This window comes from Artibeus jamaicensis, unplaced genomic scaffold, assembly GCF_021234435.1.
Source record: "Artibeus jamaicensis isolate MK-2021 breed Jamaican fruit bat unplaced genomic scaffold, CSHL_Jam_final contig_797, whole genome shotgun sequence".
Classification (NCBI taxonomy): domain Eukaryota; kingdom Metazoa; phylum Chordata; class Mammalia; order Chiroptera; family Phyllostomidae; genus Artibeus; species Artibeus jamaicensis.
In genome coordinates, this window is record NW_026521977.1 from 19,298,442 (window position 1) to 19,315,514 (window position 17,073).

The window sequence follows — 17,073 nt, forward strand, 5'->3', positions numbered from 1 at the left end:
GCTAAGCTTACTCTGGGCCCGGGTGTCGGGTTTATCCTGCCCTGCTGCAGCCTGGGGCTCTTTTACGCTCTTAGACTCTGGAGTCCCTCAATGTCTTTCAGTCACAGCCTTGTGTCTTGTTTGGAACTAAGATAAAACTCCGCAGAACCATTTAGGACGTTATTTTTACGTGAAAATGTAATTTTAAGTTTTTGTTTATCACTTGCAAAGTGTTTCCCACCCACCGCAGAACAGGCTTTAAGAGCACCATGGGGAGAGTGGGGGACAAAAGGCCTTCGTACAAGTCTCTGACCTTTATTGGAGACCATGAGACACTTTCTGAGGTTCAGGGTGAGAAAATACTGTATCTCACGACTCTGCTTATGCTGAATCGAGAAGGGGAGCAAGCAGGGCAGATCATAATCGATCATGATGTGCTTTTCCACCGCGATGCTCTGATGGCTTAGGGATGTGGGAAATGAATTTCATTTGACGTCTGCTTAGATCATTTCCAATAATAGCTTGCTTACAAAGCTCTTTCAGATGCACTATCTTACGTGCATCCTATTGGCTGTTCCCCCCTTGAAACTCTCCTGAGAGTTTCAAGATCTGATGCAGATCTCTCCTGGTTTTGCATCCAGTGCCTTGACCTTTCAGTCTGATTCTTTCCCCACTACTCATTCATAATCTGCACTCCCAGGGTGGGACTGAGAATCATCGCTCTGTGTGCTTCCTGGGAGGAAGTGCATCCACGTCGTTTTAGCTTGGAGATACGTTTGTAGGTGATTTGCAAAAATTTATTCTCCAGTCCTGATCAGTCCCTCAATCTTCATATTCACACCCAATTGATTGCTGGACATCACCTACATGTCCCACAGACACTCTGAACTCAAAATGTGTCCAAATTGGAACTCATTTCCAATGGTCCACTGCTTTTTTTTCCTTCCATACATAAAGCCAAAAACCTGGGAACCAACCTTGGTTTTTCTCACTCCCTCACACCTCATCAACTCCTGCCTACATCATTTGCTTATCTCAACTTCATAGCCTCTTCACTACACCTGCCACTGCCCTAATTCAGGCCTGCAGCATGTCTCACTTGGACCACTGCCTTTACTTTGTAGTAGGTTTCCATTCTGAGCATGTTAGTTCCTGCATCCTGCACCCTTTCTCTACCTATCCTGCTGGAGACCTGGCTGCTTCACCTCTCGTCTGATTTTATCATCCTTTCTAGAACACAGTATGACTCCAGCTGTTATTTTGCAGTCATGAGGTGACCTTTAAGACTAGTCTTGAGCTAAGGATAGTGGAGCAGAAAGATGGAAGGAATCTGAAATGTCGACACAATTGGTATCAGCCCAGAATGTTACCTCTGACTTAGCACAAGAAGAAAAAAAACCCTAAGGTGTTTAAGCTATTTAGGTATGTTTCATTCTGACACATCAAACTTTAGACAAATGGATAGGTGTTCTCAAGAGACCTCAAAGCCACAAATGGCCTTAAGTCTGACCAATTGTTAGATCCCTTTTATGTGTGAGTACACATTTTTACAAATGAAATAAAAAAAAATTGAGCTTGTTAACGAATACCTTAGCATGAACCAGAGGTCATACATCCAATATGCTAAAAGAATGTGAATTTTGACGAGAGGATAAAGGAGTCTTAAGCATTCTGAGGAGCAACACTGGTGGGGTTGCAGGGGAGACTTGGGGCATCGTGGGTACTCTGGGACTGAGAGAAAAGAGAAGTCATCCAGAAAAGGGAAGCATGCAATGCATGGCCGGGGATCCTGGGGCCAGCTTCAACTCGCAACATTTTGACTAGTTTTAAATGATTGCTTTACCAGGAAAATTTTAAGAGATCAGTGTCTTGATTAAAAAGAAGACATAGGTACAATAGAAGGGTTTGGCAACCTGATACTACTCTATTTTTTAAAAGGCAGGAAAAACTGCTCACTCCATTTAAGAACATTTTGACGGGTGCCAACATGAAAAGGTTAAGTTTGACTTCATGGTCTCTGATGGCAGCTGTTTCACCCCAGTACCCTCCTCTTCTTACAGTTCTCAGTACAAAACCACTGTTCTTGGGGGAGATGGAAAGTGGGGTGCCTGACTGGGTATAACCAAAGCCAGGAAGTGGCTTTCGGTGGGTCTCTAACAACAGACCAGCAGGTGTCACCTCCTCTTTCATCTGAAGAGCAAAGGCTTATTAATAAGTTGATGGAGGACAGGCAATTATACAAAATGCAGCATCGGAACCAAAACTTGTTTTTAAAATGAGTTTTTGACACTTGGAGGACTTCATTCCAAACTCTCAATAATATAATTACAAAAAAAATTCATGTTTCAGGAAAACATACTTAATCTTAACATAAAATTCATGTCACTCATCACAAACTTAGAAGTGTATAAAGGAAAAAAAGCGGTATTTACAAATTTAGACTATGTATGACATTGTGAAGAATTTCTGTTAATAAACAACATAATACATACTTTTACACTCTACATTTCAAAAATGCATCTGTGAACAATAGTAATGTTGACGATTTTAATTAAATTCAAGGTGTCATGGTGAAGATGTTAAATTAAATTTAAGGTTGGGAGAGTTGAAGACTAAACTCAAAGTCAAGGTCATAACGTCTTTAAATTTAAAGCTATAGTGATAAAAACTTTTAAATTTAAGGATAGATTGTCTAAGAAAGGACAAAAAGACCAGCATTCAACCTATTCAGTCAATTAGTTCCCTATGAGTACAAAATATATAGAAATCACTAAATGGATTAGCCTAATTACAAATTGTGTTCATCGCTAAATGACAACTGCAAGAAGTCTTTTCACAGAATTTTTCAGTCACATACCCAATACCTATTTTGGGTAGGTACTTCTGCTATAGTTTAAATCCTTATTCAAAGCAATTCCCTCCTGCTTCCATATTTCATAAGTACAAAATACTTTGAAACAAATAAATGTCTACTCCTTAGCTAGAGAACTATTCCCCCACTGACTTCTAAAAGAGAAAAAAAAATTCTCATTTCTTCCTCAACCTCAAAATCACTAAGCAAACTCAAACGATCCAATTCCTAATGAAGAGTCGCACAGAATCCAGAGTCCAGAAACAATATTTCATGCTAGTTTTTCTTGCTATATGCCGAGAACAATTTAGGTATTTACATTATTGAGAAATCTATTTAACAGAGTGGCTTCATCCCAGTGGTTCCATTAGCAGAGGCCCCGCTAAAATAGGCGTGAGTAGCGGCGTCTGCGAATGGGAACGTCGAAGAGTCTCCTGGGCCTCCCTTCCTCGTCGTCTTCGTCAGATTCATCCATATCCGCCGAATCATCATCATCGTCTTCCTTCCCTTCTTCTGCCTCTTCCATCTCTTCATATTCATATGAAGACGATTTGTCTTCCTCCTCATCTTCTGCCTCTTCCATTTCCTTGAAAGAAAAAACAGTCTTTTGATAAGAACTTCCATCAGTTTTTTTATACTTATTTAACGCAAATTCTGATTTATCTAAACAACCAGAGTGCCGAATATGAATTTTTATAGACTTGAACAGCACACTTTCAAAATGCACATGCTGATGCGAGATTCCAGAGCATATACTCTAATACATGTTTAAAAACGCTCCATGTGGTTTTCATGGTAAATGTACCTCATCAATACGGCACTCATTTTTTTAACATGGTAGTTGTTATTCATATACAGTGTAGCAAGCAGGCCACTCCTTACAAGATAAAGCTTTACCAAGTTTATCGTATTACTGTAATAAGTAACAATTCCTTATTAATCTATATGCTTACAGAAAAGAGGATGTGAGAATACTGATATGGTATGACCTCTACTGGTAATTTTTATGTACTGTCAACAAGAGGCCTCAAATTTCTATTGTGCTTATAAAGGCACATCATTTCAAGTCAACCACCATTGGTAGCCTCTGCTTGTAAATGAACTTGAAGTCTCTCCGAGTAGGGAAGTGGTGACGTTGAATGCGCAACATCTGAACATCTGCTGGAAACTGGCTCTTAAGCAGGGTTTCTAATCAAGTCTTGACTTACTGTGCTGGTACTTTTCTCTCTCACTTTTGAAGATCCAAAGAGAGGAGCTGCTACATTGGACAGAATTCTGAGCAGCAGGGTCCTAGTTTGTAATGTGGGAAATGTTGGGAACCTCGGGCTGTGATGGCAGCAAAAGTCCTTCCACTGAGGCTTCTACGACACTTCACGATGCAGCACCTCCATGACCCTTCCGGTCTCCTCTCCAACCACTCTCCCCTTGGCCCGCCCTCCAGGACAAGGGCATCCTCGCAGTTCTTCCAGGCACATTATTAGTGTATCGGGGCCTTTGTACTTGCTGTGTTTAGTTTGGAACACTCTTCCCTCATGTATCCAAGGGCTCTTTCTAGTTCTTTCAAGTCTCAACTCAAATGTCACTGAGGCCTTTCTTGACACATCTTTGTATTATACAACCCAACAAGACATTCCTTATTCCCTTTACTGATTTTTCTCCAGCGCACATGTCATTGATACTACTTGACCTGGGTACATAGTGTTTATTTGCTACACTTGTCTCCTCTAGCTGGAATGTAAATTCCAAGACAGAGATTTCAATTGTATCATTTACTGCATTTTCCCCAGCACCTAGTAGGTACTCCGAAAATACCTGTTGAGTGAGCAAATGAATTGATTTGGGAGAAAGGTATTGTTCTGTAGTAGGACTCATCAAAAGAAATTGTCACTAGGATTTATTATAACATGAACAATAATAATCAGAAAATACACATATGATATTAGATAGTCCATTATTTTCCCTAATTTTTTTTTTAAATCTAGAGAATGAAGACTTTGAAATTCAACAGCAGGTTCAAAAAGGGAAGGGGTAAAGGATTAGAAAATTCTAAAATATTAAATACAAATAGTGTATTATTAATTATCTTAATGAAAACAGAAAAACTGTCCAAAAAATCAGTGTGTTTAAGGAGGGAGACTGCTCACGGTCACGGCTAAGATGCACACACGCATGGCGCAGCAGAGGAACAAAACAACAAGAGATATAAATCAGAAGCAGGTGCCTTGAAAGTGTCTAAAACAGACAACAAACCACCAAGATCAACAAAAGGCTTAAGACCAACCAACAGGGTCTTTTAAAATGGCATCAAGTGTAAAGCAAAAGGAGGGATTAAGCCTCCTAATTAATCATATTGTTAGAGGACACAAAAAGGAGAACAATTCAACTTCCATATCAGAAAAACCAAATATGTAAACAGGAAAGGCAAAGAGAAGCACAACTCGAATGCAACCCCCACTTCCTGCTTCATGTTGGTTAGAATAAGTCCAGAATTCTCATTTATTTTTATTCATGTCTCATCCTCAATAGAGAAAAAATATTTTCCACAAGGCAGGTCAAGATATTATACTACTATCTGTGGTTGGGAAGGCACTAAAACTCTAAATAAGTTAAGAACATAGTTAAGAGAGAGTTGAACATGTAATGAGTTTATTATTGTAATGTAAAATTATAAATTTAAAAAATTTAAAAAGGAATAATAATATTATAAAACTTCTCAGTTTTAATTTCTAACATAATCAATGTCAATATAACCCACATAAGCAAGAGTTCTTTGGAGTCCTCATAACTTTCTTTTAATTAGAGTTGACATACAATATTGTATTAGTTTCAGGTGTACAACAACATGGTTAGACACATATATACACGCATATTATGCAGGGATGAGCACAGTAAGTCTAGTAGCCATCTGTCACCACACACAGTTATCACAATGTTATTGACTATATTCCCTAAGCTGGACATCACACTCCTGTGACTTATTTTATAACAGGCAGTTTGTACTTCTTAATCCCTTCACCTTTCTTGCTCGTTCTTCTATCCCACTCCTCTTTGGTCATCCTCAGTTTGTTCTCTGTATCTATAAGTTTATTTGTGTCATTTTGTTTGTTCACTTGTTTTGTTTTCAGATTCCACAAGTAAGAGAAATTATACGGCTTTCGTCTTTCTCTGACTTATGTTTCTTAGCATAACACCCTCTAGGCCCATCCATGTCATTGCAAAGGGCAAGGTTCCATTCCTTTTTTACTGCGGGTAATAGTCTGTAAACACACACACACACACACACACACACACACACACACACACCACATCTTCTTTATCCATCCATCTGTGGGCGGACTCCTAGGTTAATTCCATATCTTGCCTGTTGTAAACAATAATGCAGTGAAGGTAGGGGTGCATTATCTTTTACAAATTAGTGTTTTTTATTTCTTTGGATAAATACTCATGAGGTGGAACTGCTAGGTCATATGGTAGTTCTACTTTTAATTTTTTTGAGGAATCTCCAGTAACTTTAGAGAGCTTAAAGGTGTCATGAAACCAAAAAGTTTGAAATGACTATTCTTAAGTAAAGACCATTTTACACCCATCCTAACGAACATTACGAACAAGCCTCGACAGGACGAAGCAGACCCGATCACACCTGACCGACCGCCTGCCCCAACTGTGACACTCTTTAGACTTTATGTTAGGGATAGTGCCAACTTTAGGACAAGGAATATTGTCAGAGATTTCATAACAAAAAATATAAGCACAACATTAAAAAGACAGCACAATCCTAAGTATATTTGCATATAATTATAGTGCTTCAAAACACGTGAAGCAAATCTGATAGAATTAAAGAGAAATAGACAAAACTGTAATTATAACTGGAGATTACAACAATGGTCTCTCATGGAACAAAGACAAAAAAATGATCGGTAAATATATAAAAGACTTGAAAAACAATCAACCAGTTTCACCTGTCATTTATAGAATATTCCCCCAAATAACAGAATACATTCTTTTCAAATACAGAAGGATTATTTACCAAGACAGACCATAATTCTGGGCCATAAAACATTTGAAAGGATTAAAATTATACACAGTGAGTTCTCTAACCATAACAAAATTAGAAATCAATAACCAAAAGACAACTGGAAAATCTCCATATGTTTGGAAATTAACACATTTCTGGAAAAGTCATAGATCAAAATTAAATTACAAGGAAAATCTGAGAATATTCTGAACCAAATCTTAAAGAAAACATAACATATTAGAATTTATGAAATGTAGCTGAAACAGTGCTTATAGAGAAAAAAGGTCTAAAATCAATCATCTAAACTTCTACCTTAAGAAGCTAGAAAAAAAAAGTAAATTAAACCCAAATTAAATAGGAGGAAATAAAGGTAACTGCAGAAATCAATAAAAATAAAAAGTGAGCAAATAACGGAAAAAAGTCAGTGAAACCACAAGTTGTTCTTTTAAATGATCATTCAAGTGACAGCCCCTCACTAAACTGATGAACAAAAGAGAAGATATAAACTGCTAATGTTAAGAATGAAAGAGGAAGTCCGGCCTCCCAACTCCAGGTCAGGGTGGGTGGGTGGGGGCTGGGGACCCAGCGGGAAGGGCCAGTGCTCAGGAAACTGGGAAGGGAAGGGGCAGGGACCCGGAAGGAAAAAAAGAAGAACCAAAGAGGAAGAGGACATGTGACTATAGCACTTGCAGCCATTAAAAGGATTATCAAAGAAATACTGTGAATAACTTCATGCCAATAAATCCAACATTTAGACAAAATGGACAAATTCCTTAAAAGACACAAATTATCAAAAGTGATTCAAGAAGACAGAAAACATGAATATTAAAGAAATTCATATTTCAAAAGCTTTCAAGAAAATCCCAGCCCTGGATGACTTCACTGATAAATCATGTCGAACACTCGAGGGTGCGGTGATACCAGTGTCACACAGAGTCTGGACTAGTGGGAACGGTAGATGCCGTGGAGCCGGCAGACTCCCGGTCCTGGGGGTAAACAGTAGAAGGCATTCCTCCGCTGAGAGGGAGGCCACACCGCTTCCAAACCCAGACTATGGATTCTTTTCACCAGACACACAAGTGTAATGGCCTGAAAAGCCTCCACATTCTCTCACCATCCTCTCTACGAGTTGGACTTCCAAACGTGTCAGCTCTGGGTCAGATTTAGATCGTGTCCATCTTCCCAGACTTATTTCAGACCCACCCATCAGGGTCATCCCAAGAGCCAGAGGGGTTTTTTCCTGAACATTTGATGCTTACAACTCAATTACATTCTGGGTATACGATTCACATGTTACTCTTATTGTGTAACTGGAGCTTCATGGTTTTCTCTAGTCATTTTATAGCTCGCGAGATTGAGATTACTGTAATACGTGTCATAAGGTAACCCCAAAAATGAGATTAAAAAAATATACCTAGTTGACTTAGGAAATGATCCCAAAGAGAGACTACTGAAAGTAGAAGGCTACCCATTAAATCCTCTTTGTAATAATTTCTATAGGATCTTTGTATTATTTTACAAAATTGGGAGTTTTAGCAAAACACCAGAAGAAATTGTTTTCCCAGTCTTAAAATAAAATAGATATGATCTAGTGTGGTGTTTCTCAACAGGCAGCGGATGCACTTGTGGAAACAGTGGGAAAGAGGCTGAAACTGTAGTAACCACTATGTATGATACTACAGTGGTAGACCCGTCATTACACACACGTCCAAACTCACAGAACATACACCACCAAGAGCGAACCCTATGTTGCAGACGGACTGCAGGTGATAACAATGGGGCGGTCGGTGTAGGTTCAACAAGTTGCAAAAATGGTACCACTCTGGCCGGAGACGTTGTGCAGGGGCAGGAGGCCTGTGGGAAATTTCTGTACCTTCTGCTCAATTTTTCTGTGAATCTAAAACTGCCCTAAAAATGAAGCTATTAAAACAAACTAACAAACAAAAGCAGGTAACAGAGTTACTCTGATTGAAGAGTATAGAGCTTAGTTCACTGACTGCCCACCTCCCCCAGCACAGCCGCATACCCCACCCCACCCCAAGGTACCTCCCTCAAAACTTCTAGGGTTCTCTGGGACACAATTGATAAACTATTAGTCTGGCTAATCGACAAAGACCCTCAGTGGAGTTCATTCTAAAAAGTGATGTAAACCAGCACCAGAGGAAAATTTAACCTACCAATCGAGCTATAGACACCCTGAATGTCGGACATGCCATATGGAATTGGGGAATGGCGACATTAAAGATCTTGTCTTTAAAGTAAAGAAAGTGAAAGGTATAATATCCTTCCATATATCCCGATGTCGTAGAGAATGTGGTACAACTTGTGTATTCATATACCCGGCCAGGGCTGATGATTGGAAATTCACCTGCAGAGAAACAGTAACAATAAAGTATAAAATTCAGTTCACTACAGCAAATAAGATATGCCTCTGGGGGACTGGGTAAATCACGTTAAAGTAAATACACAATTAGGAACAAAATCTAAAAGGGAATACAACAAAAGGTTAACAGTGATCAGATTATGAGGGAGTATTTTGACTTTTTTGTAATCCCTCTTATTCTCTATGTTGTGTGTGTGTAGGTTGGGTGGGGGATATCCAGTAGAATAAAACACAATTTAAAAAGGAATATTTTTCAAAATGCTTGGAGGCATTTTAGATACTGTCTGTAAGACATAAGTAATAAAAAGCGTCACAGGCGCTAGTTTAAACAGCAATAAGAATAATCTGTTTTAAACAGCCAGAGACTAAACCATCCGATTCTGAGGATGCAGCTTAGGCCCTGAGCCCAGACCACATGGCAGTCACAAGGGACAGTTCCTACTCAAAGGGACCAGGTGACTTAAAAAGAATTAGGACTTTAACAAAATTGTTCCGCACTAGATCACCAAATAAATTCAGGAAAAATTCCTTAAATAGACATGTGGAATATGACTTTATTTGTGGGAATGAATTACAACGATTTTGTTTATTTTTTAGATAAAAAAATATTTTTAGATTTTATTTATTTATTTTTAGAGAGGGGAAGGGAGGGATAAAGAGAAACATCAGTGTGTGGTTGCCTCTCATGTGCCTGCTACTGGGGAACCTAACCCACAACCCACGCAAGTGCCCGAGACTGGGTTCAAACTGGTGACCCTTTGGTTCGCAGGCTGGCACTCAATCCACTAAGCCACACCAGCCATGGCAAATTAGAATAACTTTAATTAAAACTGAATTCTGTATATGCTTAGGACCAATAACAGAAGTGCAAAGCTTAAATATAAGTGTTATTTTTTCTGAAGCACAAACACAAAATCAGAAGAATCTAAAGTTTCAGAAATTTAAGAAATTATAATTTTTAAAAAGCTGAATGTCAATGGAAATCAAGCTAGAGATGACCAAAACCCACAAATAATAAAAATCTGTTAGTTTTAACATTTCTCCTCAAATTTCAATTATTTTCTTTTTCTGTCCTATGCCTACACAATAGGATAATGAATGACTGTTTAGGAAAAAGGAACTAAGAAGAAAAGCAAGGAACTCAAATCATCCACAGAATGAAAACTCGATCCCCGAGTTTGCTATAACTTTAGAAAAGTTCATGGTTAAGGTACTAAACTGACAGAATAATGACCTTTACACATTGTATTTACGAAGCAAAGTATTCGAGTTAGGAAAGAGCAGAATCTATGATAGCTTTCGCACTGTGGACACAGCTATTAAAAAGATGCAGTCTTATCCACTAACTACATCACACATTTTCCAAGCTGTGTCACATATATGCTCTCCAAAATGTCTTAGAAGCAACTGATACATTAACCCAAATCTTGTGTTACATACCAACTACTCCCGGTCCTTGAACCTCTTCTACATCACCTTTAGCGTTGGTTATTCTCCAGTAGCGACTGTCCAACTGACAAGCCTTCTCAGGAAGTGCATCCTTTGACATCTCAATCCTGGAGAAGGAAAAGAGGCAGTCAAGACACACAAATCAGGCCTTTTTTGTTTCTTTTGTTAAGACCACGAAGGGGATTTCTGAAGTAAGTTAAGAACCCCCCCCCCACCCCCCCCCCCCCCCCCCCGGTCTGTGTTAATCATCAGTTTCTGGAAGTTCTCAAAGACAATGGCCGGAGCAGCTGAAGCCCCAAGGGGAACACTGTCGGGTGAGTCCCACCCAGACCTCCAGTGGGGGCCAACGACAGAAAGGCAGCACAGAAACTCACGAAGACAACGCCAACGCTCTTCAAATACAAATCAGTATGGGAAACACTTTCTAGAATATGGTGCCACAAAAAAGCTTCTGTTTTAAAAACGGACAGTCTTTTATTTGCTACACAACCCATTTCCCTTTTTTCCATTAGCTTCTAGAAAGCTCAAGGCAAAATGTCACTGGGATGACGCCTTCGTCTGGGAACCTGCCATCCCTTGTTTTCTGTCCCCCAGAAGCACACGCAGGCCTCATTATTTGAAGGTTTCATCCTAGGAAAGATCTAAATCCCACACGCAACATCTGTGCACGCGTAACAAGTACAGAAATGTCTGTCAGAGGCTGCAAACAACATCAGCTCCTATGATGCTCCTGCTAAGTGTACATTATTGTAGTACTTCTAGTACATACATATATACATATGCATGTATATTTATTTTTGAAATATTATATAGATCTTAGAATATACAAAAAAGATATCTAAAAACAACATATCCTTAGTCCCTTCCTTAGGGCAATGAGTTGTCTTTATGGCATAGCAAAGAGTTATTTCTAAGTAAAATGAGTTAGTATCTGTTTTTTATTTCACCAAATCCAGTGCTTATCACCATGTCTGATAACCAGGCAGTGCTCAATGAATATTTATTAGACTTTTAATTAGACCCGCACAGGCCAGATGAAATTCAGAAGGCACAGGTCCACCTTGGGTAATTAGATAGCGTCTAGAAAACATTACGACTCTAATCCTGACCTTTCATGATGACTGCAGCTGAGGGGTCCACTTTGTAAAGCACCTGGCACAACACTTGCATTTACGAGAAGGAGCTTAGAGATTAATATAAACTCGAACTTCTTTATAAACACCACATTGAACTTTTCCCGTAAGCAGCCTGAGGTAACTTCTGAAAATACTTCACTATTCATCTGACCCAGGAAACGACACAAAATCATGCAAATCAAGAAGTTCAAGTCTTCGTGTTCACTTTAAGAACACTCGTGAAACTGCCCAGGCCACCTATGGTGTGCATATCTGAAGGGCCACCACGTGTCTGAAGGACGTCACTTTACAGAAGCAATGTGTGGCCTTCCTTTGTTATAATGGTGGAGTTGGTATTAATGTTGGTCCAGGCTGAACAGTGGGGCTGGACACGGGGTCGGTGGCCCAAAAGGTGTCTGAATTTTGCTACACGTGCTTAGAAATGCAGAGAGTAATGCTGAGCGGAGGGAGCAGACGTAGGTTCTCTGGTCACTGAGCACACGCAGGTGAACGAAGCTCGCAGGACGTGGCGCAGAGCTCAGAGCTCCCGGCCGGTTAGCCCGCACAGGAGCTCTGCCTGCCACTTTGAAACGATCCCTTTACCGAAAAAGAGCAGACTGTTCCTAAACCAGAAGAGGGGTTGCACAGAAGAAAAAGATGTCTCAGAAGACACTGAAGAAACAAAAACTTAGGACCCGAGAGTAAAGTCAGCATCAAATAAACGCAAATGAAGTAAAAGCAGAAGCCCCAGCCCTGCTGACTACACTGCAGGAAATTTTGTCACCCACTCTTCCTCCACCCTTCGGCAAGAGCTGGCGTTCGACATGTGTGCGTCACGTCAAAGGGGGCAACACAACACCTCCACAGGTTACATCCCATCACTCACTGAGAGGAAACCCCACTCCAAATCCTCACCTGATCCTGTATGTGAAGAAATAGTGGGGTGGATGTACGGAGCTAAGTTCCGGCAGAAACGACGTGGAGACGGAAACTGTAATGTCCCCGGTGGTTGCCACGCACTCCGGATCGTGAACGTATCTGGGTAATTAAAAAAATCAAACACTTTTTAGTCAACTAACCTCAATCTACAGGATAAAGGGTTTACACATACAATGCAAAATAGCTTATACTTCAATTTAAAATTGAAAATTTAAATCACATATGAGACTTTAAAGGTATAGCCCTGTCCTGGCTGGTGTGGCTCAGTGGTTGAGTGCCGGCCTGTGAACCACAGGGTCACAGGTTCGATTCCCAATCAGGGCATGTACCTGGCTTGTAGGCCAGTCCCCAGGAGAGGTCATGTGAGAGGCAACCACATATTGATGTTTCTCTCCTCCTCTTTCTCCCTCCCTTCCCCCTTCTAAAAAAATTAGTAAATAACTAAATAAAAGTATAGTCCTATTAAGCTTAGAAGAAAACTAGAAATTATAAACCAACCAAAAAGCTTTGACAATGCTGGATCAGTAATGGTAGCAGTCAAGGTTCAGTGATCAGTGGTTCAAATAATAGAGCAGTAATTAACTTGGGAACTAAAAAGCGCTCATCCCCATTTTCAGAGCTAAGAAATGCTGGGGCAGCTGAAAACCCAGCTGTGCCCTACACAGCGGCTCTGACAATAACAATGTGTTAGCGTGTTATTCTAGGGCAGCTGATGTATATTTAATCGACCATTTCTGCCAACCAGGCTACTGTGAAGCAATAGGACCTCTAATACCACCTACGATAACCTGGATGTTCCATTTAGAGATAATCAATATTTTCTAGGAGTTAATAGTTACTGAGTTGCTATTCATACTAAATCTACTATCTGGCAAACAGCTTTATTTCCCCCAAAAAAGAAACTATACAACTAGTAATAGAAAGCCATAACTTCTAAATCAAAATCTGTTTTTTCTCTTAATTCTTCAAGATGAGAAAAATACTAGTTGTTTAAGTGTTTGGATGTTTTGGCTTTAAAGTGAGAATAAAATAGATTTACAATCGTGAGAGGTTCCATTTTTAACCTTCCTGGGAAACTTCACCTGTGATCCGTAACCGGTGGTTTTTGCTGATTACAGTCATCCCAACCTAAAGAGCCCCAAGCGAAATACCTGAAAATTTGGTCTCTGATGATAGGGAAGCCGCCGGATACAACATTGTTGACATAGGAAGTAAACCAGTCAGTAAAAGTGTCACCTATAAACCAGAAACAGGAAGAAAAGGACGAATAGTTTTTGTAAAATCTATACAAGAAACAAGGAAACAATTGTACTTTCTCTTTGCACAAAGTATGATATCAAAACTAGAAACATTTATCGATATAATCCCACTAGTCCTTCATTAGGTCAATTGCTAGTCTCAGTTGTATCCATCTCATTCCCAACTACCTGGCTAGGGGAATCTTCCAACTAATTTCAAACTACTTTTTATACTTAAAACTAAATAATAGATTCTTAAACTTGAATTTGTCCTGGTACAAGAATGAAAAGCCTTCTGTCTGTAATTTCTGGAACAATGGACACACAACTATGTTTAGGAAAAAACTGCAAAAGAAACATCAGCACCTCAACCCAAACAATCAGGGTCTACCTGGGTCCAGGTGCGTCCTGCCTGGTGCTGTCTGGACCTCTGACGAGAGGGTGGCACGGGGGAGTTCCACGCCATCAGACCGGCCTACTGGTGCTACTACAGATGCAAACGCACAGCGGTTCCGCGTGTGCTCAGCGACCAGGTTGAAGCAGAAAACAGTGACTGAAAGAGTCCAGTCCAGACTATACGTCTGTGATCTAGTGAATGGGTCAGTAACAAGCACTTACATAAATTCTATTTGTCCCCTCTAGTAATACAACATAACTTTCTCAGACCCTCCTACTGTTAACACACCTCAGTGACTAGCGTACATTAGTCCCTTAAATCAATGCATCAATGCTGCCCAGTGAGTTTTTTGGTAAACTTTTTTTTTTTTTTACTAACCCAGTTCCTGTACTCTGCCATGCTTAAGGTCAGATGCTCAATTTACAGTATTTACTTAATATTTTATTTTGAGAATGATAAGAAGATACAATTTAGGCTTGGGTCTGAGGGTACACAGATGAAAATTTTAAAGGCATCATTTGGGAGAGAGTACACTACAATAGTTGGCTCTTTCCTTAATGTCTAGTAATGGCCCACTCTGAACCCTTATTTATTAAATGCTATTGCATTCAAAATGAGCACCGATCACCTGTCTGCCTGAAGCAAGGTATGATTCTTCAATGCCTATCTTTAATCACATTAATGGTGCCATTGAAATTCATAGAAGGTGCAATCATATGTTTTGAGAACTAGTAATTTTTCCTGTAGAGTTTTAAAAAGAACATTTTTTATATTTCATGGAATGAAATATTATGTAAGAAAAAGAAACTTGTTATAGTTTACATAAAAAAGATATTGACACAGTGTATTTCAGTGCACCTAAACTTATTATATTCCACGCACACCAAAGTGTTTTCTTTAAAGTGAGGACAGAAGTTTCTATGCGGCCCTCACTACCAAGCTTATCTGAACAGAGAATATAGTTTTCTTAAATATTTACTAATAATGCACCTAACATCAGGAGATTTCATCTTATGTTTAACCAAAAATTTCAAGAAAGTCAAACTTAGTTGAATCAAGATATAATTTATATTTCTAAGGCCGTTTATATTTTAAATTAAGCCTGTATCTTGGAGTTTCTTTCAGCATATCAATTTTTTCAAGGTAGCTCAAAGGAAACTGCTTCCTCATCTTTCCTCTCAGCACTAACTTCCCATCTCATCTCAAATCTTTTGCGTTGCTCTCTCATTCCAGGAGAAATCCCTCCTAGAAAGAACAGCATTATCAGACCTTAGTGCTCTGCTGTAGTTGTGGGGTCTTCCCGACCATGACAGACCATTGGCAAACTCAGAGTAAGAAACCCAGAGAGCCTCGCAGGCGGCCTGCTTCAGAGCCTGGGCAGCCTTTGGTTTACACTGAGCAGCATCACTGCCCGGCAGTCACGATGATCAGCTCTGAAAGCATGTGCTACTGGAAGATGCCAAAGAGGGCACTGATAGGAGCAAAACCATAGCGGTACTTAACTTGGAGACCACACAGTGCGTGAGGCAGGGTGAACTGAAAGCCAGGGGGGCCAAGTGTGAAAGCTTTTTAGAATTGACTACGTAGGAGTGTCTCAATATTGTGAAGTACACCATGAGACCTAGAACGTGCCATAGTACAGAATGTATGCTCTGTTTAAGCTTCTAATTAGGAGAAATAATTAAATATAGACACCTTAGCCTGCAAGTCCTCTTTACCATTAGTATATAGGGATATTTAATATATGCATTTAAAAAAGCCAAATAAGTAGTCAGAAGCTTCTCTTAAGTGAGTAAAATCTAAGCAAAATAAGACTGAATGAATAGCAAAGGGGTGAGCAGCACTTGCATACAAACTGAATTGTTCTCAAATCCTGCAAGAAATACTCGTTTAAGGACAAAGAAAAATCTAGCTGTGCCAAGGAGTTTACAAAGCCCAGTTTATACTGGTTTCCAAAGACTGCTGTTTTGAGGTCTCTATGGTGACTTATCAGTATTTTACTATGGCATTGGCACCAAAAGAGAAGTACAAAGTAGTTTTATGTATCTACATCTCTAATTCTGTAGCAGTATGATGTGCACGGGAGGGAACGCTATACTTACTCCCAGTGATTTGGTACTTTATAAACCAGCAAGCTTTATGAGAAATACAAGTATAAAATTGCCAGCTGGTCAAGTAACCAAAAAGTTTCTAGCAACTTAATTTTTTTGACCAGCAGGAAAAAAAAAAAAAAAGAAAAAGAAAGAAAACTGTTTTTCTCCTACCTATGATAAACATGTCAATAGCAGCTGGATTTTGGGCCATTTGGTCCTAGGTGAGAAAAAGAATATTATAATTAAGAAAAATACATTTTACTTAATTTCTCAGTTTATTACCTGTATTCTTCCCTGAAGAAAAGGCAAAACAGACCAAAATAACTTAAGAACTCTGAGACCTGGATACTCCTCATACTTTTTCTGCTCCATGATTTCTGCATTTAGGTTCTTTCTATAAAGTCCCTAGAAGGGAAGTGCCTGGCACATCTCAACGACAGTTAAACACATGTACACTCCTATTACTGCTACGGGGAACTGAAGAACTGTCCTTCAGGAATAGAAATTATCCTTGAAGAAAAGGGCTTTGGATTCAGTCAAGAGACCTGAAGAATTCTAGGTTAGTCACTTTATAAATAAAGAAACCAGCTCATTTTCCAACAACCTTTACAGAG

General features: G+C 39.4%; 1 protein-coding gene across 1 annotated transcript in view; it reads right to left on the reverse strand.

Annotated features, from left to right (window-relative positions):
- Positions 1-2,223: 2,223 nt before the first annotated feature.
- FBXO3 (F-box protein 3) overlaps positions 2,224-17,073 on the reverse strand; it is a 35,448-nt gene continuing 20,598 nt past the window's right edge. Inside the window, exons 6-11 of the mRNA XM_037128241.2 lie at positions 16,631-16,676; positions 13,883-13,967; positions 12,708-12,830; positions 10,669-10,784; positions 9,023-9,213; positions 2,224-3,416 (exon numbers count right to left, since the gene is read on the reverse strand). Of these exons, the coding sequence (XP_036984136.2) occupies positions 3,213-3,416; positions 9,023-9,213; positions 10,669-10,784; positions 12,708-12,830; positions 13,883-13,967; positions 16,631-16,676 (765 nt within the window). The 3' untranslated portion in view covers positions 2,224-3,212. The remainder of the gene's footprint in view (positions 3,417-9,022; positions 9,214-10,668; positions 10,785-12,707; positions 12,831-13,882; positions 13,968-16,630; positions 16,677-17,073) is intronic.